The sequence below is a fragment of the Histoplasma capsulatum genome, genomic scaffold (genome assembly GCF_000149585.1).
Source record: "Histoplasma capsulatum NAm1 scaffold_2 genomic scaffold, whole genome shotgun sequence".
NCBI classification, from domain to species: domain Eukaryota; kingdom Fungi; phylum Ascomycota; class Eurotiomycetes; order Onygenales; family Ajellomycetaceae; genus Histoplasma; species Histoplasma mississippiense.
Genome location: NW_001813981.1, coordinates 1,000,662 through 1,026,175, shown reverse-complemented (window position 1 = coordinate 1,026,175; position 25,514 = coordinate 1,000,662). Strand labels below are relative to the sequence as shown.

Here is a 25,514-nt window from a genome sequence, read left to right as displayed (position 1 = left end):
AAGAGAAAATGAATGAAAAATAAAGACGAAACAACCTTCACTGTTAATAAACTAGAGAGGAAGAAACGGCTTTTGCTATAGTAGTAAGGCTCATACGAAGTGGATGATCACCTCACCCGTTTCGCCACATTGCCACGCTGTCATTCTTGTCTCCGAGTCTGCTTGTTTGCCCGTATCAGTCAAAAGCCAGGCAGTTTGGTGAGAATTCAGCCCTGTAGCAGGAGTGTCCTACCGCCTATCGCAGGCGACGGTAGTTAAAAGGCAAAGGCAGCCTTGGGCAGGGATAAAAACGGTTTTTTTGTTGCCTGCCAGCCTTCAAGCATACCTAGAAGAATTTCGGGCAAGGCAATAAAATTTAGGACAACAAGATTATGGTTTTTCTTTGCTTCTCCGAAAAGCATGTTTCCTGAGGTTTATGAGGGAAGATGGCGAATCAGAAGCTGGCGCAAGGCTCCATAGAGGAGCTTCAACCAAGAAACGCGAGCGGCGTGGATGTTGCTTCGCGGTATTTATTTTGATTTTTCCTTTCAGGAGCATTTTTCCCCTGGCGCCATAAAACTTGAAAGAGACAATAAAGAGCTGAAGCTTGTTCAGCGGGAACTTCCGCTGAGCTACGCGTGGATCATCACCATTCTTTGCATTTGTGGGATTGAATAGTGCAGCTGGCGTTGCTCTCGTTGCTCTTGGAGTGGTTGATGGTTGATATTCCATTCCAAAGGGACTTGAGTATTCGTGAGCATTATCAGGAGTTCGTTAAAGACAGGGGTTATTTTGTCCATTGGTGATGGGGATCATGGACGGTGACCTGGCAGAGGCTGAACGGCTTGATCACCCATTCACCCACTTTCGCTCTCTCTGAGCTCACTCAGCAAACCGTTGTAGTTGTTGTTCCAGTCATTCTGCTCCCGTTGTCGTCGACGCGGTCGTGGTGTCGAATATAATAATAAGTGGCGGTCGATCCCCTCTGTGCTAGTCCTGACTAACCCGCCCACTGCCCGATTTGTTGTTCTCCTCCACTTTGGCTTGCGACTCCAACTCACAACTCAACCCTAGTTTCCTCTCCACCACCACCACCACCACCACCACCACCCTCCTCCTCCTCTCCTCCTCTCCCTCTCCTCCTCTCCTCTCCTCTTTTCCACCCCTCTCTTCCTCTTCCTCCCTCCTCTAGCGCGCTCGTCTCTCTCCTTCCACCCCCAAAGACCAGGCCGCCCGGTCGGCTTCTCCAGGTCTTACGGCCGTTCCTTGTAAACCCACGACCCCTTTCCCTCCCTCGGTCCTACAGTCGATCATGCTGTTTTGGTCGACTCCATAACCAATCGCACCCTAGACCAACTCATACGCTCCCCAATCTCTGGTTACTGGAGTTATCCTGTCACGTCCGTGTCGTCGTTAAACCGTCTCGTCGTCACTCCCCTCCCGGCCCGTCAGCCATCACGTCAGTCATTGCCGCGCAGCTTATCCACCAATTTGTGCCGTCTGTTCGCGCGCTGAGACCACCGGCATCTGCTGCCATCGCTTGCTCACCTACCAGTTACACCAAGTAGGACGCCTTGTCAGTGTTCCTGGTGGCGCGTGCTCTGTCTAATCCATCGTAGCGGAGGTGGGAATAACAAATTGCCCTCAGGTTGTCTTGCTGCTCCCTAAACCTGCGGAAGGCACGTTTGGCCGCAGTTCACCAACACTCCAGCAAACAACCTCTCATTGTCTCAATTGCCTCTGCCCCCGCTGCTGATGCATCTGTTACTGGTCTAACAGAACTGTGCAAACGACGCGTTGCTGGTCGATTACTCTTCTTGTCTTTCCTTTTGTGCCTAGTTTTTGTTTTTTGTTTTTGTGGTTGTTGTTTCCCTCGAAGCTGGGTGTGTTGTCCCTCCCTGCTTTCAACAGACCTGCTGCGCATCACTCTTCGAACCCGGATTTTCCCAATTGCAGCGTACAATCGGTCTTCGCGTTCACGAAACCTCAACAACAATATACAACGACAGACAATACAACGCTCAACCGAGTTCACAGCTACCGTTTGTGAACCGCTTGACTACAATCACTCTCGCGGGACACATTGAGAAATCCACTACTACGGCTTAAAATCCTTGACTAGATGATTTGGACGACTGGCTATTATATTTTTTAGAAGTGGGTAAACAGATATTCGGTTTTCAGGTGTCTGTGCGGACAAATGTTCAGAGCCTGAAGTACTAGAGCACATCCAGTTCCTTCGAAAATTTAAAGCAATTTGGCGTGAAGGGGAAATTGACTTCTGGAACACGAATATTTGAGTTATCATCACTTCACCCTCTTGCTGCTTTATTCTCTAAGGGGAAAGGCATGTCGTCTGCTATGCAGACAGTTTGCCAGCATAGCACAACTCAGTCGCCTAGCCAGTATGCATCAACAGGATCTCCGAGACAACCACTTCGCGAACCATCAGTTGGGCCACGCCAGTCGAGCAGGCACCAGACTGATCATGCTGCCGCACTCAACCCTCCTGCTAGCCCTGACCAGTTCTACTCCCCTCCCTCCGCCGTTACTTCGACAATGAATTCCCCACAACATCTTCCATTGCCTCCCTCCACTCGTGGCTCCCCTATTACCCCAACTCCAGGCCAAGCGTCGAGTAGTACGCGACCACGCCCGACCCCCACACTATCTGATGGACCTGGTTCTCCTCCGATCCCCCCTCCTCGCACCTCATCAAACCAACGAAGTCGCACATCATCAACTGCGCCATCCGCCAATACCTCCACGGAACGAGTAGCGAACTCCAAACATTCTAGACGAAGGGGAGATGGTGCACGAGATCGTGGGGACCGGGACCATGCGCAGACAAACGGTAGGGACAAGGCGAATGATGATGCGGAATCATCCGCTGTCAAGCGTCGAAAATGCCCACATCCGCCGGATGTCCCACAACGAGCTACGAGCACACGAGAGCCGAGGGATCACACCTCGCCTTCTGCGATGGAAAGTAGATCTGAGGCTACAATGGGACCAACTTCGATTCCCACTGGCGCTGATAAAGAGCCAAGTACGGTGGTTAATCGGATGATCATCACAGACCCTGCAGTAGATATTTCGCGAGAAAAGGAACGCCAGGCGGAAGCTCAACCTGACCCAGAAACCTTGTCAGGACTGGGCCTTGTTAGCAGTGAAGGGGTCGACGACGGGGGCCGCGGTGCTCGAAGCCGGCACGATTATTCAAATTCCTCATCAAGGCGAAAAGAAACTACTTTTGGTGACTATATTCTTGGTCAAACCATTGGTGAGGGTGAGTTTGGAAAAGTTAAACTTGGTTGGAAGAAAGACGGCAGCGTGCAAGTCGCGATCAAATTGCTGAGAAGGGAGAGCCTTGGGAACAACCCCAGCCGCCTCCCGAAAATATATCGCGAAATTTCGATTTTAAAAGAGCTTTCACATCCAAATATAGTCCGACTTCACGAGATGGCAGAGACTGATCGACATATTGGTATTGTTTTGGAGTATGCATCTGGGGGTGAATTGTTCGACTATATCCTTAACCACCGGTATCTGAAAGACAACCCTGCTCGTCGATTATTTGCCCAACTGGTTTCCGGCGTAGGTTATTTGCATAAGAAAGGTATTGTTCACCGAGATCTCAAACTCGAAAATCTAATGCTCGATCGAAACCGCAATATCATTATCACAGATTTTGGTTTCGCGAACACATTCGACCCCACAGACGAACTGGGCGAAGAAATTGAATATAACCTGACGAATAGAGAATTCGTGAAAAGGATGAAGCTAGATCGGCCCAACGCAAAGGGCTTAAGGCGCGGTGACCTTATGCAAACTAGCTGTGGTAGTCCGTGCTATGCCGCGCCAGAACTGGTCGTCACTGATTCATTATACACCGGGCGTAAGGTTGACGTTTGGAGTTGTGGAGTTATTTTGGTGTGTCTAATGATCCCTTTTATTTGTGCAAATTTCGGTTTTGTTTACTAACATGCGTTTGTCCAGTATGCAATGCTTGCTGGCTATCTCCCTTTTGATGATGATCCCGCAAACCCTGAGGGCGATAACATAAATCTTCTTTACAAATATATTGTAACGACACCTCTCACTTTTCCCGAGTACGTCACACCACACGCGCGAGATTTGCTGCGGCGCATCCTTGTCCCGGATCCGCGAAAACGGGCAGATCTCTTCGAAGTTGCGCGACATAGCTGGCTTGCGGAGTATGCACATGTGGTATCGCACATTACCAGCAATACTACTAATGTGGCTGACATTGCAAACACCACTGTTCCTGCCGGTGAGTCCTGTTTATTTTAGATCACATAAAAGAAAACAGATTCCCAGAACTTTGACTCTCAACTTTTCCTTTATTCCTTGAAAATCGTACGATTGCTAAACCATTCTACAGAAGACCAACAAGAGACCCCATCCCTTGCTCGTAGCGCTTCTGTTAGAGAACCACCCAAAACTCAGCATCACAGCAACGCTTCACCGGTGGGAGGCCTCAATCACCATACAGGGAAAATCTCTCAAGAAGATGAAAAACCTAAAGCAAGGGATGCGAAAAGGAGAACAGTCCAAGTCGAATACGTGCCCCCTCAGTCTCAAACTGCTCGTGGTGACTCAACTACCGCCTCTTCTCCTCTGAGCCCAATATCAGGTCCTGCAGGTTCGTCGCACGTTCAACCAAAATTTAATAACCAAGAACCTCCAACTTCAAGCACAGCAGGCGCGGCCGCAGCCACAACAACGGCCGCTTCACGGTCTAAACCATTGCCGAAGGACCCGCCTGTAAACACCCATTCTACCAGTCATAACACAACAGATCGCCTTCAAGGTAGGCCGCATTCGCAATATGGAAACTTAGCGCAATCGATCTCAGACCTAACTGGTACGTACTCTGGTATTCAAGGTACTTTACCCCAAACAACCCGACCTCGAACTGGCGGGTCCCTGGCTTCTACCGGCGCCGGGAGATATGACAGCCGTTTGCCGTCCAGAGGTTCTTACAGTCAACCCGCCGCCCCAGCGGTCGCAACAACCAATGTGCAGGGTCGGCTCGCTCAGCCCAAAAATGCCACAGCCTACAGTATCTCTCCGCCTATCACCCAGCAACCTGCAGAGAGTTCAATTGATCAGCCCAGTACAAATCTGGACTATAGCGTTGCCCAGCAACAAGAAGCACAAACCAAGAGCCATAAGCGTTCTAGCACCGTGAGTAGCATTGGTGAGAAGTTGTTTGGGCGATCTGGCTCTATATTCGGTGGAAGATCATCTCAGCATGGGCAACGACCAAATAAACGCTACCCCCCAACTAGCATGAAGGAGCCGATTGTCTCGGATGAACCGCGAGCGTCAATGGATTCCCGTCGGTCAATTTCTCACCCTTTTCATCGGAAACTAGTGGATTCCAACCAAGAGCATACTACGAAACAACGAAGATTTTCTCTCTTGCCTGCATCGTTTTCTATGAAAAACTTCTCATCCAGCAAAGAAACGCCCCCCGCTGCTGACTCTCACATGGCCCAGGTTAACGATTTTCTCCACCTTCCAATGAGTCAAGGTCATCAGCAGCAGCCCCAACAGGTATCAACTGCCAATGCTACCTCACATTCTCACCACCCGACCGCCGGTCACCACACCCAAGTCGAACAAGGCCTTACCAACGCCAATGACCAATTGGATATGATGAATTACTCTGCTCAAATCGACCAACAGTTTGCGACCCTTCACGCTGAATCGGACCCCAAACTCCAGAGAAATCCATATGGGTCACCTCACATTGCTGCTGAGCAATATTACCAAGAGGAACCCCATGCTAACTCTTCTTCAACGAGATACCTCACTGAGCCACAGAATTCCGGTTACGCGGAGCAGTTTATGCCCAGTTACCCGGAGGAATATAATCCGGGCCATAACAATGACAATGGTTCTCGGCAGTCAATACAGCCTAACCACCAGTCTGGGAGGGTCTCCAATGTTCTCCAGAAGAACAATCGCAAGTTCGCCGATGCCTACGAATATGAGAAAGATCCGTCACATCATTCTGGTAGCTCTGGGGCTGCAAGAAGAGTTATGGACTTTTTCAGGCGACGGGGCAAGTACCGTGCTGGCGATCATCAGTGAAAAAGAACACCTGTTTGGCTAAATGCTACAGTCGCCAGCTATCACCTTGGGGAAACTACATGCCATAACAAAATTTCAGCAGCAGGAGAAAAGACAGAAGACCAATAAAAGAGAGAACGCTTTGTGGTTGGCGGATTGGTGCTTTCATTCTATTGGGGGTTGTAAGAGCCACCAAGGTTGATGGTGGGAAGCAAGCGGAAGAGAATACGACGGAGGCTTTATCTTCCTCGTTCCCGCAACAAAAAACAAGTTTCCCCATCCCCGATTCATCGTCTCCTTCACATACACACAGACGTCTAAATTCTATTCGTGGGGACGACCAGAAGGGCGAGACAAGAGTCCCTGAAACGAACCTATTCTGAGCCGAGGATCCCAAATTACCTCACCGGCGCTTGTATCATCATCACATTTACCTTATTTTCTACCACTTGATATCCTCTTCGAAACTTGTTTTTCTCTAATATGAATTTATTCCCCCTTAGGCGTGTTTTTCCACTCTGATTGTTTTCTTTTTATCTTATTTTTCCTCCTTCCATTGGAAAACCGATTGTCTCCGTCGTTGATCTCCCTCTTGTTTCAGACTTTAAAGCTTGAGCCTGAACTATTTTGGTGAATGAAAACAAATTCCCCTCAAAGTTCTCTATTTCATTTGTTCTTTTCTTTTCCTATGTTTAGTCCTTTGTTTCAACTTTTTTCCTTTGTTCAAAATCCTCTTCTGTTATGTTTATTTTGTTTGCTGTTGTCTGTTGCCCTCTTTCCCTTCCTGAGGCCTTTTTTTTCCATGCTCTTATATGTTTTTCCCTCTCTTCTCTTATCATCTTACCCGGATTCCTGTCTCTTTTCTTTTCTTTTCGTCTTGAAACCTTGTGTCAATAAATATCCAAATGTGTTTTTCTTAATTAGGCTCTAGTACTTTCTCTTTTCTCTTTTTTCTCTTTTTCTCCTCCCTATTTTCGTTAAGATTCATTATTTATTTCCTTTGTCAATGCTATTACAAGTGTCTTTGTTTTTTCTTTCCTTGATTTTCTCATTCATCTGGATAAACTAAACAAAGCTCATTTTCTGCATTATTTTTCTTTTTCTTTTCTTTCCACCTCTCTTTTCTCTTCTTAAACTACTCCTCGTGGGTTTTCTTTTTCCCTTTCTACAACTTAAGCAGATTACTTTAAACACGGTCAACAAATGAACTGCCGTATTTCTTCTTTTTCTTTTCTCTCATTAATTGATTGATTGATTTGCTCATCAATCGCTAAATCCCTCTACTCTTCCGGATTGTGTGACCTATTCCCGTTTTGTCCCCCCTCCCTTTGTATCTCATACGTGTGCTTTAAATCTCATTCTACTTCCTTTCGTCTCAAGTATGTTTTCTCCACATATCAAATATCAAACAAAAGCTATGAACATTCTTTTTATTTTCCCTTTTTTTTTCCATACTATTTTTATTTATATTAGTATTTATTTAACTCCCGGTCATTCGAATTCAACTAAGGTTTTATATCTTTTCGTTTAACTTTACTTATTTACTTTGTAGTTGATTTGTATTAGGCTTGACTGGGAGAGATAATCATCTCCTTTTTGTCATATGTTTGATAATAAAGGTCGCAGGGTCGTGGCTTGCATTAGAGCCCTCGCATTTTACAGAATAACGATTGTCTTCATATGATGGGTTTTATGCTTACTTTTCCGTTCTCAGTTTTGGACGGCTACATTACGCTTTGGTGGGCGATATTCCCAGTTCGATTTTTTTCCTACATAAACCAGCGGCAATGCGCTGGTATGATCGATTATTGCCGTAGGCTCCTCAGCATGCCACGGCTTCAGTGAACTTCTCGCCCTTTTTCTTCTACCCACTGTATAAATTTCTTCAATGGAATTACTTTTCCAAAGGACAACTTTCACTAACCCAATGGAACCCTAAGATGTTCCCATGTGCCGGAAATCAGAGCATCGCACAGGGGCATTATCAATTTTAACTTACCGCCATCAAGACTCTTCGAATCAGAAGCTCGCTACTCGGCACGTCGTCAAAGATAACTACCAATAATGAGCAAACGCATCTAACAACGAGGAACTTCCTCAGCTCTGGGACGCCGCCAGGTTACCCATTGGGATGCCAAGATGAAATACAACTTCTGCAATGCACATCCCCCCTCTCCCCTTCTGGTCTTCCACTTTCTTTCTTCCCACAAAATCTTGAACAGGCATGCCGATGCGGGTACAAATGTGACGTAAAGCTACTACCAGGGTACCATACGCGATGTACGGACCCGCGATGCACTGCCTATGGTGAACATTTCGAGTGTACTCTTCACAAGAACAAAGAATGAGCGCTGCCGTTCCTTAGAAGCTGAATACATACATAGCGGAACGGTGGGGGGGGTGAGGGTAGGACAAGACACAACGTGTGTTACATACACCTGGCTGCGGGGAATTCTTGAGGTTTGCTGTTCGACAGCTAGTTCATCTTTCTTTCTTTCTTTTTTTCCCATTCTCACCTTGTGATGCATCTTGCAGGCAAGACTACTGCTGTGTGACGGTCTTCAGTCCATTCTAGACACCCTATTTTCATATAACCCGGTCATTTTATTGATTGACGTGGGGTGTGGTCTGCTCTATCTCAGCTTATCGGATCACAACCGAAGCCTAGGCCATTATTCTGCAGTCAGAATTGGCTCACAGCTCACACAACCTGAGCCCTGAGAATCCCGTTTCCAGCTTCCTGTCCCTGAAAATAATATTTATCACTTACCAAATCATACATGGTGCTCGAACCGTGGATGCGAGCTGCAGCTCTCAGTAACACTCAAGCCAGGAACAACGCGGAGCCGGCCAAATATGTTGTGGACTCGCGTGAGAATTAACCTCCTCAACCATCTCATCTGATGATGCGGACCTTGAAAGCTTTTTTTTTTTTTTTTTTTTTTTTTTGGAAACAAAACAATAGAAAACCTTAAGTCATTGGGGGTTCAAGGGCGAGGGAAGCGGAACCATGGGAAATAATCCCAGCCTTGCGATTTGTGGGGGAGTTAAGTTAAGACTTTCCGTTTCTTGCACGAGTAAACACAGAAACTTTCGCCTCCACGGAGTCCCACACTGGTGGGCCCACGCCCGAAGGCCAATTACTTTAATTCCTTGTTTGTTGAACCAGATAGCGTCCAACCAAGGATCTTGACGGCTTGTATTTACTTTTTAATTTTCCTCTCTTTTTTATAATTGGTTATTTGGAAGAAATTGAGACCGGCTTTTCTCACTCGGATAACGTATTTTGTCCGGGAAGTAAAAGAGAAAAGGAAAAAAAAAAAAAAAAAAAAAAAAACAAAAGCTGGAACAATTTCACGAGTAGTTATCTGTTGAAAACATTAGAATTTTGCACGAACTAATAATGAATTAAGAGTGATCTAAGATTATTTTGCCTAGAGTAGAGGCGAAAACAATACAGGGAAGAAATCGCATGAGAAGGCAGTGGCCCTTGTCTTGTTATAGTTATCTTGACCTCTCGTGATTTGTCGAGTTCTAATTTTGCTGAGCTGTCCGGAAATATCAAATTTCAAGGCAGGTTCTACTGTCAACGAAAAATTTCGGCAGGCTTCACCCCTCCATCTCAGGAATGAGAAGAGACATCGAGGAAAAGAAAACGAAAGGAAGGAAGTAATGAGGGGAAGGAAAACCGAAAGGAAGTTGACCGGCCATTGTGAATCATCATCCATCTTAAACGGCACGATTTGCATGTCAAATATCCATTTCCGTCTGTACATAAGCCATATGGGTGCAAACACAGTCCCGGAGAGAATACCTCAGCTGAATGACAGGGAGGGAGGTGAAGCCAAGGGCAGGCATTTAAACCCCTAGCCTTAGAAATCCGCTTTTAATGTCGGTCGACGCAGTCGAGCTGGCACTGTTGGAGCGGACGGATTTTTGCGGCAGGTGCGAGGCCAAGATTCCATTTTCATCTGATGGGATCTGAGGAGAGGAGAGCGGGGTCGGTGTTGTGGAATTCATTCCTTGGGGTCGGGCAGTGGGCGTTTGCTCATGCGGTACGAGGACAAGAAATTTCTGAGTTTCGGTGTTGGAATACATGATGAGCGGAGATGTATGCTTATACGAGAAGGGAAGGATTAAAGCAAGCTGTGATTTTCTTGGGGCTTTTTGGTGGGTATTTAAACAAGTGAGACAGCTGGTATCGAGATTTCTGTGGTATGGATAGTATGAGAGAAGACGATCAAAAGCCTGTTGGAAGACACTGTAAAGTTCAACAAAGAGCGTAGTCTTGAGGGGGGAAGTTGGATTTTCACGGGGACAAGTTGGTAGAACACGTTGGATTTGAAAATCGAGTTCAAGGGAGTTTTTCTCCTCGAGGGAGAGGGTTCTTTATATAGTTAGGGACCCTGGATTCAATTGAAAGTTTCCATGTCCGGCGGGCTGTCAGATGATAAGGACCCTCAAAGCGGGGCCCTCGTTTTCTCGAAAAGCATAACGGGGAGTATCGGGATGGGCTTCCCGTATGGTTTCTGCAAGCTCGCAATTCCTGTTCTATCATCTCAGTGGATAAAATGTGTAAAAATGGCGAATTTAACCCGCGTACAGCCGAACCAGGTGATGTCCTGCGCCCTGGTGGAAGATGTTTGGTTAACCTCGGATGCTCAATCCTGGATTTATGCCAAGAATTTCCCCTGGCTGAGACATTGACAACGAAAGCTGTGATGAAGAAAGAAGGGCATGAGAACAGGATGCAACGTGCCCTTCAGACACGATAAGCCTTTAGGTGATACAAGGGATACCAGATTCTAATTAAAACCGAAGGATTGAGGCGAATCGACAATATCGTCCTCGATAGATCACCATGAGTTAGTTCAGACGCATATAGTATACGAGTAGTTGTTCATAACATAATTACCAGTACCTGCTAACTACCCACCCATACCTGCCTCCCGCTCCAGGATATCATTGATATCCTTTTGGTACAGCTTCAAGAAGAAATTTGAACGCCGACGGATTTTGTGTTTGTGCTAGTACTGGAGTACTCATTGATTATCGAGTCCGGAACCCCAAGTACAGACAACAAAAGCGATTGGTATCAGTTTGACGAATGATCACTATTGAGGTAGGAAACGATTATCTGGCAACTATGGGTGCCGCTGTACGGAAAGTCACTGCTCGAAAGCGAAGATGAGGGTTGTGCAAGGACAATTGTCGATTGATCTGAAGAACCAACCTTGGAACTGCCATACCGGAAGAACGTAGGGTTAATTTACGGTGATTCCACGGTGATTACACCGTTCCACGCCGGTCACGTGTCGCAGCTTGCAACACACATTCCACCTTATCTCAGCATGCTCAGCCTCTTTTCTCGATATTTTCAGATTAATGCGATCAACTAAACTTCTTTAGACTTCTGCCAAGTCCTGCTAACTTCTGGACCAATCAATTACTCCACATGTGCTCACAATATAATATCTCATAAAAAGTCTAAGAAGAAACAGTTTCATCATCTGTGGAAAATCAAACCTGTTTATACAAAATATTCATTTGATTTCAGAATCATACATTTATCTTAAATATTTATCTGATCATTATCAAATTGATATTTTTTTAAATCTTTAGTCATTTTATTATCATCTTTATTATTTTATAACTTATTACCTCTTCTCATCATGCTACAATCATTGATCAAAGATATCATGTCTTTTAAATCTTAAAACATTCAACATCAGATGTGATTCAATCAATGTTCTTCATCATTTGAAAATAAATTCTCTCAACAATCACAACACTTTTTCAATGATTTAGATAATGAATATGAAACATCAGATAATGATTTAACAAATTTTGAATTTATTAATATTTTTTTCAGAATTTGAAATCATTAATATTGATACTTTGTCAATTTATTCACAATCAAACATCTGTGGCTCACAGCATCTGTCTACTATGTCTCATAATCAGCAGAAAAAATATTTAAAATTATCTCATATTATCAAAAAATTATAGTAAAATGATTGAAGAATGAAAGCTTTTATAAATGCTTGAATTTAGAGTTCTGATATCTTGATTTATAAACAATACTGTACTTCTGCAAAGCAGCGGAATGCACTATATTCAGCACTCTCAAAGTCAGAAGCATTTCATGATCATCATCATTATATTGCCTTGTTTAAATAAAAGTTGAAACATCTTATCAATACTTCTATAACAGATTAACATTCATTAATAATTAATTTATACAACTAATTTTTTCTGCCTCACACTCCACACTCACATAGTTTTAACGATTCTTCCGCGCGTTTGTATAGTTCCTCACACTCCGCGCTCGTGTAGTTCTAATGATTTTTTTATGTAATTTTCAATGTTTTTTCACTCCATACTTCACTGTGAGATGGCTTCTGATATTCTTCTATTCTGATCTTCTCTCTATAAAAACCCTCTTCATATGATCTTTTCTTCTGATCTTTTTTCTCTTTCTTTTCTTAATCAATTTGTAATTTGTATTTAGAATAGTGTTAGATTGTTAATTGATGTACATTCATTACATTTATGAATTGATTCATCTGTGTCGGTCTGAGTACTCTATATTTATGATTGCATTCAGATGCTCAAGTTAAGAATAAGTTATCAAGTTTTCATAAAACTGTGTTGTTGTGATAACATTCACAAATTCTAAAGTTCTACAAAGCTGCACCACTGTGATAGTGCTGTGAAGAAATCTGAGCATTTAATAACTCCATAATTTTATATCTGTGAAGAGGTCAGAGTGTTTATAAAGTATTTTCTTTAAAGAATAAGAACTGAACCTTCTGATTTTCAAGTTATCAGAATCAAGAATCATGACCTCATATGAAAACAAGATGAACTACAAACACCTCTTCATGCGTGAAAATCAAAGCTTCATTGAAAATAATGCTGAATTCCATAACTTCCTTCAGCAGCAATTCTTGTAGATGATGAAGTTTCAATAACAACTGAACAATTTGAATATAAATACATCAAGAATCACACAGATATCAACACCTCTTATATATGAAAGAAGAGAATATCTTCCTTTTCTTGACAAATTTACAGAAGAACTCTCAATCTATTTAATTTGAAAATAAAAAATAAAAATCAAGTTTGAAGAAGATGAGTCTGTGATAGACTCTCTACTCTCACAAACTTATTACATTCATAATCAGTTAGAAGAAGATGTTCTAACCAAATTTCAATTTTGAATTGAATCATACACACATGAAATGTGCATCTCTAAAAAAGTCTTCCATCAACTAGATGCTCTGTTCTTGGACTCTACACTTCAAACACATGCAATGCAATGGTTGAATAGAAATTGTCAGAGAAACACATTACTGACAAATTATTTATCTGACTTCAACAGGAAGATATATGAAGCAGAAGAACAGAACTGAGATGATGCTATCAAAATCAATCTTTTAAATCAATATATTAATTTTGAACTACTCAAACTCTGCATCTCACATCTCATACCCATACATTACCACGACTATTGCACCCACTTATGCTAACTCAACAACAACCTCACATGCTTCAATGCTATTCAAGGAAGATATAACAATCATAGACAAAACTTCATGTTTACAACTGCATCAATAATCTTCACAGACATCATGAATTGAATCTTTCATATGAGCACAGAACAAATCTAATCTTCTTAGATAAAAAGTTACTGATTAAATCATCAGAAAAATCTGCATATACTGTGACAAGTCAGAGCACTTTATAAATCAATACTCAAATACAATCACTCTGAATAAGCCTCCCACGCATATGAACACTGCGTCGCCCACAGATAAACAGAAATAAGGAAAAGAAGATCTCTTGTTTTAAAATATGAATGAGAGCTCAAGAAGCAAGAAGCTAGCTAAAGATTTGAGCAGAAAATACAAACAAATACAATTATGATTTCTATCATTGTAAATAACTGGATTAAACGTTCAAACGGTGAGCAAAAGGCCGGATGTCGACTAGCTCGACGGCTGCTTTACGCCGGCCGTTGTCCAATACTGCCACGCTCCACGCACGGCGGACGCCCCTCCTGCGCGCTGCAAGCTCAATTCCCACGCCCCAGCGTTCAGGTACGGAAAATGGATCCCCTCACCCGCTCTGGGAAATGGGCGCTTGCATCCTCCTCCTTCCAACCACGTTGAGACCGCCGGCCAGATATGGCCCTCTCGGGGCTGACTATAAAATCATGGCTCCCTTCTCTCCAGCGGATGATCTGGTCCCCCTCACAATTCCAGCGTCCCTTTTCGTCGAATCTTCTCAGCCCATCAACCCCTCGCCGTTCCCCAAGCTATCAAGTCGCGCTTGCCCAGTCTTATAACCCTCCCACCCCAACCAACGAGCTCTCTGTTCGTTCAACGATCCATCGCTGAGCCCTCCATCCGTATCCCTTCCAGTTTCCTCCTCTGGTCCTGTGCGGGACGAAGAATGGCTCGTGGACACCGCGTACCATCACCCGTCGACAGCGACAGCGAGGAAGACCCGATGGACGATGGTGATGGTGATGATGATGATAGCGATGGCACGGCCTCCGATTCCAGCGGAGAGACCGACCTGACGGACCCGGCTGATTACGGGGAAGACGGCAAGGATGACGCCAGCGATCTGGCTGGTCTGCTGGCGGGCGACGAGCACCTTCCAGAGTACTATATGGATATGATGACCGACCCAGACGGATCCTTACTCCAATACGATGAATACGCGCCCAACTCTCGGAAGCTGCTCGACCGCATCGAGCAGGAATGGTTCAAGTGAGTGTCTGGATCCCCCCCTCCCCCTCTCCTGGCCGCATTTTCTTTCTAGTTTCTCAAACGCTATGCAGATTCTGCGCCTGCGTCAAGCGGGACCCCAAGGAGATGTATCAGCGGATGGACGTAAAGATGCTATACACTTTCTTCCGCTGGGTGCTGAACCAACGTCGCGGCAAGGGTGGGAGACGACGCCAGGGGCTCAAATACCAGAGCTCCCTGGAGACGTACTGGAAGATCTTCCGTCTGGTCTACGAGAGGGAGATGCAGGAGAAGATCGACCGGGAGATATCGCTGAGGGTGATCAAAAATGTATGCAACTGCCCCTTCCCGTATCACCCTCGGCACCTGGACAGATCCCGTCCGGTGGCTGAATCGTTTCACGGTACTGACCCGGGGCCTGCTTGTGTTCAAGGTGATCCCAAAACTGGCGCGGCTGTACCATCTCAAGAAGGGGCGGCGGAAGAAGTCGGTCGTCTATCTGGACGACCTCGTCAAGGTCGTCGAGACGACCGTCACCACCACCAAGAAGAAGTTCGGTCACGGCCGGCAGCGGATCCTGCTCTGCCTGTTCTTCCAGCTGGCCGGGTTCTCGGCCAATCGACCGCAGGCGTTGCTGAATCTGTGCTACCGGCACATCAAGATCACCCTCCTGAAGGACCCCGATGGCGGGCCCAATAACATCCTGATCGAGTTTACCATTGAATTCGCCAAAACATTCCTTGGAGAGAAGGAGGAGTACGTGACGCGTCCGCTCCGACCCGTTCTGACGTACCGTGACTGACCGCGTGCCTGTGAATCTAGGACCACATTTATAGTCCCGGAGACCATCTTCGACCCGTCTCTGGTCCTCAGCCCCCACGTCACCCTCCTTGGGCTCCTGTTCGCCGATCGCGCATTCGCCCCTCTCGACGGCGAGAGGGTTCTCACTTCGGCACGACAACTCGTCGACCTGAAGATACCGAAAGATACCTACCAGCTCGAACTCCACTTGGACCCGGCCCTGAACGATGTCCCGGTGTTCCGGAAGTCTGAGCGGACACTGGAAGCGATCGAGATATCGGCCATTGACGCGCTGACGTACGGCACCATCAAACCCTGGATCAGGCGGATCGGGGAGATATCTGCATTCCGCGACATCGTTCGGCCGTACAGCCTGCGATATGGTGCCGGCAAGGCGCTAGATAACAGCGGTAAGTCCCGATCGGGGAGGAGACCTTGGCTTCCGATCACCGGTCACTCATCAGCTTCTATTGTGCAGGGCACGTCAGCGAAGCGGTTCGCAGTCTCATCTTCCAGCACTCAGATCCCCGTACGTTCCTCAAATACTATCTCCACAGGAAGGTGGACAAGGACGTTCGCGCCATCGTCCAGGGTCTGGACCCGCAGGAACATATCATGCGCGCGGCGTGCCGGATGCTCCGCTCCGTCAATCCGCGCCGGCCGCAGGAACTGACCACGGCCCAGTCGAGGTCGGTCAACCAGCAGCCCCACATCCAGGAACTCATCCGGAAACGCGATCTGCTCAGCAGACGCCTTGGGCGACCCTTCAAGAAGCACAAGGGGACCGTCAAGTACGAGCTCCACAGGAAGATCAGCTGTGAGCTGGCAGGCGCACGCCAGCGGGCGAGAGACAAACTCCTACGTGATGTACAGGAAAAATTTGACTTCGAGGAGCCCCTGCGCGAGATCAAGCGACAGCTGTCCGGGATCGAGATCTCAAAGACATTCGGTGAGTCTCGGAGCACCAATGAGAAAGTCCCGCCCCCGCAGCAACGACTGATCTCGGCGCTTCTCTCGCTGCCCTGCGAGACGCTGTGGGACGAGATGCTTCGACGCACCGAGGGGATCGACGCGGTTGCGGCATACTGCCTCTTCGAGGAGGGGGATACTTGCCGACTCCCGCATGACAAGAGACATACCGCCCTGGCGCTTCAGAGGGTCAGGGTGGAGGTGCACGTCCCTCCGCCTCCCAGCCAGAGGGAGATCGCAGCGGGGGCCGTGATGAAGGACCATCGGCCACTCTACTGCTTCATCTGTCTGGATAGATTCTCTACCCACGGCGGGGTGACCAAGCACCTCGGACGAAAACACCTCCAGCGCATCAAGCCTGGAGACACGATCAGATGCCCGCGCTGTGAAGTGGTCCTCGAGAGCAAGATGGAGCTTCAGAGCCACGCCTACCATGTCCACAGCACGGTTAGCCCAGACGACCCGTAGCCATTCAGGCTCTCTCTCTCTCGCATCTACAAATACATTACCGCTTAGAACAAATCCATCACCCCAATTTCCCCTGTATGTTTACAATCTCTGCTTCCACTGTGCCAGGAGCATATACACATAGAAATACCAATCAAATGAACCGTATCCCGTCATTATTTCTAGCTCTTAATTATTTTTAATACTTTTGCTACAAAGTACCTATAGTCTAAATCACACGCGGAGGCCCAAAGTTTCATCTGGCAAGTTGAGAGGACCGCAACATAACCTCTGTGACAGAGCTGTTCTGCAGCCAATAAATAAACACAGATTAGTAGAGTAAAACCTAGCAGGAATTAAGAAATGTGAAAGAGCAGATATGTCAGAATGATATGGCCTGCTCTCCGTCGTCTGGCAGACACATGACCCAATTATCCCACGTGACCCGGCGCTACCCATATATATAGCGTTACCAGGTAGCAGCTACCAAAACCAACTTTCCGTCACATCAGAATACTCTGGAATGGTAGACTACTTTAATCAGCAAGCCACCCCTACTAACTTGATCTCATCACCTCTACTCATATTCTTCTTCCACTGAGTCGGAAGCGAGACGGCCCTTGTTGAATGTGCTGATATTCCCAAAATACCCCTCGCTCGATAAAATGGTCGAGAAAGCCGTCCGTCCCAAGCGCCAGAGATCTGAGTCTCCGGCAAGTGCCACAAGGGCCTCGGGCATTGTAGAGATATTTTGGCAAGAACTCAGGGCAGCCAGCATATGTTTTCTGGGCGAGCAGTCAAGCCATCATAGCATTGCCGTTGAGGCCGTGGACGGCGATAATGCTTGTCTTGCTTCTGTCGAAAGTTACTTTGAGCGATCGGTCAATTCTTTTCTTTTGCATCCTCAGGCCACGACTCTGCGATCCAATATCATGGCCCCCACCATTTTGACTCATCCAGATTAGATTACAGGCATCACATGATCCATCGGCTCAGCCCCGAGGGGTTATTGCAAATCATCATCTCTCCCCGCCATCTCCATCGCCATCACATCTCCATCTCCTCGCAAGCTCCAATATAATTAGCGTAGACGAGTGATTATTAGTAAACAGAAGCTGAGCTGGCAAGCAGGCCAAGCCGTATAGGAGTCCCAAACTATAAAAGACATATATGAAATTTCCCTCCCAAGAATAGAATCTGACATGACCGGGCCATAATGCCATTCTAAAGAATAAGGGAATCTGGTATGAATAGATTAAAGAATAGGGGATTTTTTTTCCCTGGGGATGACATTGGGCATGACCAGGCCATGGCTGCTCTGAAGAATAGGGGATATATTGGGCATGATCAGGCCATGGTTACTCTGAAGAATAGGGGACTTTTTTCTCCCTGGGGATGACATTAGGCATGACCCGGCCATGGCTGCTCTGAAGAATAGGGGATTTTTTTCTCCCTGGGGATGACATTGGGCATGACCAGGCCATGGCTGTTCTGAAGAATAGGGGATATATTGAGCATGACCAGGCCATGGCTGCTCTGAAGAATAGGGGATGACATTGGGCATGACCAGGCCATGGGCCCCGAGCTGGAAGCGACAGATCGATTACTTCTTCCTCTTCTGAAGCCCAAATCTCTTTGCAGGAGGCTATTGGCAGGATATTGGGTGATTAGTAATAATGAGTAAGATTGGCATAATTGCAATAGCGGTCAGTATCAATCTCAAGCAATAATGATACCGCCAGGCAACAGTAGGAGTAGTCAGCAACCTGTTGTCGTTTGCTCACCATACCAGGGATTAACTAGTTAGGCAATGGGGCCATCAGGAAGATTAGTCAGCATTCTATTCTTCCCCGCCCATGCGGCTCATCGAATATAGGATGTAAGTACTTCAGCTGAGAGATTTTTAACGTAATGTGGTAGACTTCATGGAGTACGATGTTAAAAACCGTATCTGTTCTTCCGAGGGTCAAGTCTAGCCTAATTGATATCAGTCGGAAACAAGAAGAACGTATAGGTCAACCGCCCAGTGAATAGAAAGCCTGAGTGGCCCTACGCGCCCAGAATAGAGATTAATCCAGTTGACTGAGGGACGGCTAGTACAAACCTGAGGGCCGAAGTCCAATAAGGCCAGAGGCACAGCGGCAGAAGAAGGTTGACAAAAGGCCAGGGACTACATCATGTGGTCACTAGCACAATGACCAAGGGAAGGGGTACTATGGCCAGTGCTTAAGGACATGTGTAGTAGGTCCAGTGACCTAAGTTGACATGCTGGAGGCAGGAGCCAGTAGGCCTGACGGGTCCATGGATCGCGGTCCACGGACCTGGTAGGCCCAGAGGCGACCAACTTGTGGCCATGCTGGCCTGTGGACGGCAGAGGCCATTGAACCGATTTCTGTGGCCCTGTGGCGACCAAGGACCCACGGCCCAAATGAATATGTTTTCCTCTCGACAATTCTATAAATTTTTGAATGATGACCCTGCCCTTCAGTTCTAACTTTCACCACCCTCTATTCTTACTGACAGAGTAATCATCTCATTTCAATGCTGTACTCAGAATACTTCTGTGCTTTTACTCCTCAGTATAAAAAACACAGAGATATTGAGTGGGGAACAATAACAGAAAGCGCTGCAGTGCGCTACCAGCTGATATCTCAAGAGTTGCTGAGAACCATCAGTTCAAGGAAGCCCAGTCATTTGAAATTTTATTGAAAGAAATCACGTGTGGCACCATTCGCGGCTTCTTTGAAGCTAGAGAGCTGTGTAGGAGAGTCAAAAGGATTGCGGGCGAAATGGATGGCGAGCAAGCGAGCGGAATGGCAATGGATTGCAAGCGAAATGGATTGCAGGTGAAATTGGATGGCGTGCTAGATTATGAAATTTTCTGGGTTGGTTCCAGTAACGAGACGTAGGGAGATCTACAGATCTACATCACGTGAAACTGAATTGGTGGGACGCAGAAGCACAAGTGCAGAAGTACACTTTTGACGGAAGGGACAACGGTATTTGGGCAAGATTCGTGGCCTATTCATAAAATCAGGTCGGGGCTCCATTGTAAAATGATTTGCCCTATCCACATTCCGTTATTCTCAATTCGACTCCGACTGCGGACGAGCAGAAGACGTACACTTTTGGATGGAAGGGGCCACGGTATTCGGGCAATATTCGTGGCCTATTAGTTTGCAGATGGGACCCATCCACAACTTGCAGCGTTACGCGTTACCACTAAGAATGCGGCCACCATCCAGAAATCATGGCAGAACCACCAGCTGATGGACCTACTAGATTTCTAGATTTTTGGAAATGAAAGGCCTATTTTGAGAACGGAGGCCATGTTTTAGAGTATATCAACCCTTTCGAACCCTGCTAAGACTTAGTTGATTTTGAGAAGCTCGACTCGAGGTTGCTCTATTGATGACGAGTATAAAGAATGGGTGGAGATGTCATTTGGATTTCTTTTAGTGTTGCATATTTGGCACCGATAATCCAGTACGCTCCACTCAGCGTTCGGGTGTTGGCGAGCTCTTCCAGCCACGAATTCGGATCGCGTGGCCGAGATGAAGCGAGCCAAAATGGGGAGGGCCACGGTTTCGGATTGCAAATCGTGGCCTGCGCGTGCAAGCGCCCGAAGCAAAACGACTGATCGCTCCAAATGACGTTCGACAGAAGTACACTGTTAAAATGCGCCTTTTGGCTCAATGAACCACGCACTCGCCTGTAGCTATAAATTGAGAGCTCTTCCCATAGTGTCAAGTGATAACCAGCAAGTCCCAGATCCTTTATCTTCATCGGAATCAAACGCCACAAGATGCAACCACCAAGCTCGAAACGTGTCAAGAAGCCATGGACTGAGCGCAGTAGCCTTGTGCAGATGCGTTATCGACGGAAAGGCACGCTGCAGCGTATGCTGCGTAGCTATTTCAATGACTGTCGCTGCAAAGGTGTCTACCTTGTCATCCATGAAGACAACCGGTACTTTACAATTAATTTTAACGAACATGGCAATTCAAGTAGCCATTTTCCACCACCAGATAAAGATATAGTGAGTGCCATGCGTACAGCCCTGGAAAGACGTAGCTCTTACAGAAACAGGAGAAGCATTATCCACCTCCATCTCGAACAACGTGCGAGAACTACATGAAATATCAGAAGTCTAGAGCAGGAAAGAAGGGAAAGCAAGAGAAACTTGAGAAGAAGCAAGAATAGAAGAAAGATGCTGTTGTAAATTAGGGTTAATTTGAAATCATCACTAAGCTCTTTTTGGAAAGTATTGGCTGCTTTCACAAGTATGTGTCATGATGCAGCCGCCGAATCTACAATCTATCCACTTCTCAATTCAAACCACTACATTTTCAAACTCATAGCGCTTGCTGAACCCTGAAATCAAGTCTTCTTTCAAGAACCAATAAGATTTCAAGTATTCTGGTCTTTCACCTCAAGGATTGTCATGTGGCTTTTCACTTAAAAAAGATGATATCCCCCATGGGCATTTTTTTCTGTGGCTTTTTCACTCAGCATTGTGCCATCCTCTTATGGATGTTGGCTCCTTACGGACTTTTAATTCCGTGGCCTTCTCTACTGAGGTTATGGCGCCCGTCAGGGGAATTTATTATGGTCGCTATTAACCCAAATTGTGGCATTCCCGAAGGGCCCTACTTTCCCAGAGATGCTGACACCACATGGAATTCTATCTTTGTTGCCTTTTCACTAAAACTTCTGGCACTCCCCAAAGAGCTCACTGCCCCAGGGTTCCTGACACCGCATGGGTTTCTATCTTTTGTTGTCTTTTTATGAAAATTCTGGCATTCCCCAAGGAGCTCACTGCCCCAAAAGACTCACTTCCCCAAGGATCTCGCTTTTCTAGGGATGCTGACACCGCATGGGATTTTATCTTTGTTGCCTGTTCACACAACATTCTGGCGCTCCCGAAGGGGCTTACTTCCCCAGGGATGCCGACACCGCATGGGGTTCCATCCCTGTGCACGATTGTGACTCTCCTTGAGGGTTCGCCTTCATCAGCATTCACCCAATTCCCTAACTCCCATAGGGGAATTATAGTTTTGGTCGTGGGCCACCACTTCACTGACTCCCGGGGGGAATCCATATTAGGGCGTTCCGGCAGATGGGCGAGACGTGGAGCAAGAGGTTGACTCGACTATACTAGCCACCGCTTCAGTATCACCTAATTAATGCAAGAGAAGGCAGATGGATAAATGACTGTGTATTATAATATCAATAAAGAAATGAGCGGTTTGACATCCCATCTTCCATTAATTGCGTGTTGATGGTCGAGGACGTAATGTGCTCAGACGTCTCTTTCGTTGCATCTCCTCCTTCCTTTGTTGTTTCTTCTCCTTCGTCCTCTTTTGTTTCTCCCCCTTCCGTCTTTGTTTTTCCTCCTCCTTCCGCAGCTGGAGCCTCGCATTTTCGGGGAGCCAATGGTCTGGGAGATATGTTTCCTTCTCATAAAGCACACGGTGAACATATCTATTATTTCGCCATACTTTATCTCCGACATGACAAATCCTAAGGCTCTTTTCAACCTGCTGCGCCTCATACCAATAGGGAAGATTCTCCAATTCATCATGGGCCAACGGTTCTGTCGTAGCCCCAGAATCCGAGATATTGTCTCGGCCGTCGAGTTCGATACCACCAGGAGGCTGAGGCCGGTTATTTGAGGTCCTGTCAACAGACAGCCGCTCGGGCGGGACGTTGAGGGAGGCTGCAGTCTTAGATGAGAAATAGAAATAGAAGGCCGCATTATGAGAAGCAAAACAGACAATAAAGAGGGGGAGGTCGTTAAACCCGTACTGGAGGTATTGGTTTGAAACGGCACCTTTTGGAGAAAGTCACCCAACATCTCGCAATAAGCTGGAATAGTGGGCTGTTGCGCACCGGACGACAAAAGTTGACTGGGTAGTGGCGGCGGGCCCTCGGTTCCTTGTCTATCCATGCTAAGGATGTGCAGAGATGCAGAGGAGGAAGAGAATATTTGAAGCAAGATGGGCGAATATTTGAAGCAGGAAAAAGATTTGGAGAAGGGCGAAGGCTGAATTCAAATGAGACCTTTTATAGCCCTTTTTACCTCAACCCCATGTTGGCTGGACTGGCTGCACTGTCTGTCAGCAATCCCTTCCACCTGGTCCACAATTCCTGAAGGGAACGCCAGCGCGGGCTGACCCGATACCCATCTCGCTGCGCCCTCTCGCAGAAAAGAGCACAGGGGTGAAGTCAGGCATGCTTCTGCACTCGTTCAGGCGCAGATGATTGGCTGCGGGTGTAGTTCCGTTTTTCCATTACATGCCAGCTCCATGTCCCTCGCCTTATCGACTGGAGGAGAGGATCGAACAGTTTGCCGGTTGGCCGAACTTCCTGGCGTATCAGGAGGGTCGGGGGGGGAGAGGAATCCTTTTCAACTGGTCGATGTTGGCTGGATGAGATATATATATCTTGATCTGACGTTGGAGAAGCCGGCATGAATGATAGGGCCAGAGGATGAGCTGCATTTGGATTTTCCTTCGTTTTGCTTTCGTGGATAAAGCCACTATGGGGTTGCCAAACCGCACTCGTGGGGGTGTGTATCACAAAATGACAAGCCTCGATGCAGGTCGCGCCTCGGATATTGCTTCATGGCTTCGCCTCTGTGCTCCATGGATGTCTCGACTCTAAGCGAAAACACCAACAGGCGCACTTCTTGACTGGCACACATGGTTGGGTTACGTTCATCCGTCCTCGTGCATGCCACCCCCATGCTCCTTGTCCCCGGGTTTAGCGGCTTGTCGATTCGAGCCAGGGGGAAAAGGGGGGCTGAATAGGTTGACTGGCTGATATTCGCTGGACGAAAGCCCATGTTGGCATGGGGGGTGGTGGCCAGGAGCACTTCTGCATTGGTCCAACCCCTCAATGCAACATTTCCCGGTTCAGCGGCTTCTTCGGTGTGGATGATTGGCGATCCACGCAACATGCATCTCAGCTACTATTTTTCCCACCCTCCTTGATTAGACTTGACCTATATTTGTTCGCAGGCTGGGGTTGAACGTGGGATATATAAAGACGTCAAGTGCCTCCCGGAACGGGATTGAGGGGAGAAGAGCATTCCATCATCTCATCTCGCAACATGGCTACCTTCACGTACGATATCACCTCCCCTGGACCTGCCGACGGTTCTCCCTCACCTCAGCTAAACACAGTGCACCTCCTGGAAGCGTACACTCCTGATCCTTGGTCAGACGAAAAGCCCCAGAACCTCCTTCCAATGCCCATGCCCATGCTCGTGCCCCTCTTCTCTGCGTCTGGCGACCTCTCTAAGGATGCAGCAAGTGAGGTATTTGCTGATTTTTCTGCCCTGCCATCCACCGTCTCTGGTCTCGATGAGATTAACTGGGACGAATGGATCCTGTTCGACCCCCCCCCAGTCGATGTTCCCCCACCGTCACTCCAACTGTCGGATTTCTCTGACGACCCCATCGAGGACCCAAGCCCGAACGACGTTGCTGATGACCCACCCAATCAACGAGAGCCAACCCCTTCCCTGGCCCCAGAAGATCGTGAAGGCAACACATCGAAGGCGCCGTTGAATTACTCCGATGGTTCCATCGAGGCTGACCCACGCCTGGGCGAGGAACGCCACGTCCAAGCCGACCGATCAGAGCAAGTTATCCCCCTGGTGTCCGACCGTTGGGAAGGCGATGCGTTGGGGGAGACGCTGCATAATCAGGAATGCATTATCTTGCCCCTTTCTCAGGTGAAGATTCTGAAGCTGGTGTATAAGCGAGACGGGGACGAGATGTACCAGATAGTAGGGCGGATAGATGAAGAAACACGCGGATATGGCACACAAGGAAAGCCGTGGAAGTGCTTGGGTTCTGCTGGTAAGGCTCAGTACCTGCTCTGTGAAAAACATCCTCACTCACTCTCGCAGAAGACCCAATCATCATCGATGGGCCAATGAGTCCCAACCTGCTTAGCGACTCCGATCCGTTTGTCGCCATTCCATCCCTTCAACGAAATATAGAGAGGGTTCCCGGGGGTTACAAGGTGTATGCCAAGATGACATTGGACGATTTGCAGGAGCATGGAGGGTTGGGGCTGCTGGCAGCCTACTGGAATAACGAATGTCGTCGAACGAGGTCACGTGGATTATGTCAGCATTGATTCAAGATGGCCCAATCTCACGAAACCTTTCTATTTCTAGTTAGTTAGATGCTTAAATTTATAACAATTGAAGTCTTCATTCTCTTCATTTTCTTCATTCTCCTCTTTCGTTTTCTATGTTTGGTTTCCCCACTTCGTTTCACTTTACTATTTCTTCTTCATTATATCTATGAAGAACATACTTTGACCTCAGCGATGTCGAACGCGAATCATGGCATGCAAAAGCATTCTGCCTTTCTACTGCTGAGACGGCCGTCAGCCGGAGCGATCAAGGAGATTTGGATTGGATGCAGATTAACAAGAGAA

At 47.0% G+C, this 25,514-nt stretch overlaps 5 protein-coding genes across 5 annotated transcripts; 3 read left to right on the top strand and 2 right to left on the bottom strand.

The window, feature by feature from the left end:
* Positions 1-1,036: 1,036 nt before the first annotated feature.
* Positions 1,037-1,705, bottom strand: HCAG_02401 (predicted protein; the record flags this gene model as incomplete). Its single annotated transcript, XM_001542180.1, has 3 exons — positions 1,037-1,223; positions 1,413-1,527; positions 1,699-1,705. 3 exons carry the CDS (start codon positions 1,703-1,705, stop codon positions 1,037-1,039), a joined length of 309 nt encoding a protein of 102 aa, XP_001542230.1.
* Positions 1,706-3,441: 1,736 nt separating this feature from the next.
* HCAG_02400 (hypothetical protein) lies at positions 3,442-6,102 on the top strand (the record flags this gene model as incomplete). The annotated part of the gene is made up of 5 exons (XM_001542179.1): positions 3,442-3,912; positions 3,979-4,273; positions 4,385-4,645; positions 4,814-4,867; positions 4,979-6,102. 5 exons carry the CDS (start codon positions 3,442-3,444, stop codon positions 6,100-6,102), a joined length of 2,205 nt encoding a protein of 734 aa, XP_001542229.1.
* Positions 6,103-9,939: 3,837 nt separating this feature from the next.
* HCAG_02399 (predicted protein) lies at positions 9,940-10,179 on the bottom strand (the record flags this gene model as incomplete). Its single annotated transcript, XM_001542178.1, has 1 exon — positions 9,940-10,179. One exon carries the CDS (start codon positions 10,177-10,179, stop codon positions 9,940-9,942), a length of 240 nt encoding a protein of 79 aa, XP_001542228.1.
* A 4,359-nt stretch (positions 10,180-14,538) lies between these two features.
* Positions 14,539-17,078, top strand: HCAG_02398 (predicted protein; the record flags this gene model as incomplete). The annotated part of the gene is made up of 5 exons (XM_001542177.1): positions 14,539-14,861; positions 14,933-15,170; positions 15,274-15,596; positions 15,663-16,051; positions 16,120-17,078. The coding sequence occupies 5 exons, from the start codon at positions 14,539-14,541 to the stop codon at positions 17,076-17,078; spliced, it is 2,232 nt and encodes a 743-aa protein (XP_001542227.1).
* Positions 17,079-24,171: 7,093 nt separating this feature from the next.
* On the top strand, positions 24,172-25,005 carry HCAG_02397 (predicted protein; the record flags this gene model as incomplete). The annotated part of the gene is made up of 1 exon (XM_001542176.1): positions 24,172-25,005. The coding sequence occupies one exon, from the start codon at positions 24,172-24,174 to the stop codon at positions 25,003-25,005; it is 834 nt and encodes a 277-aa protein (XP_001542226.1).
* Positions 25,006-25,514: the final 509 nt, after the last annotated feature.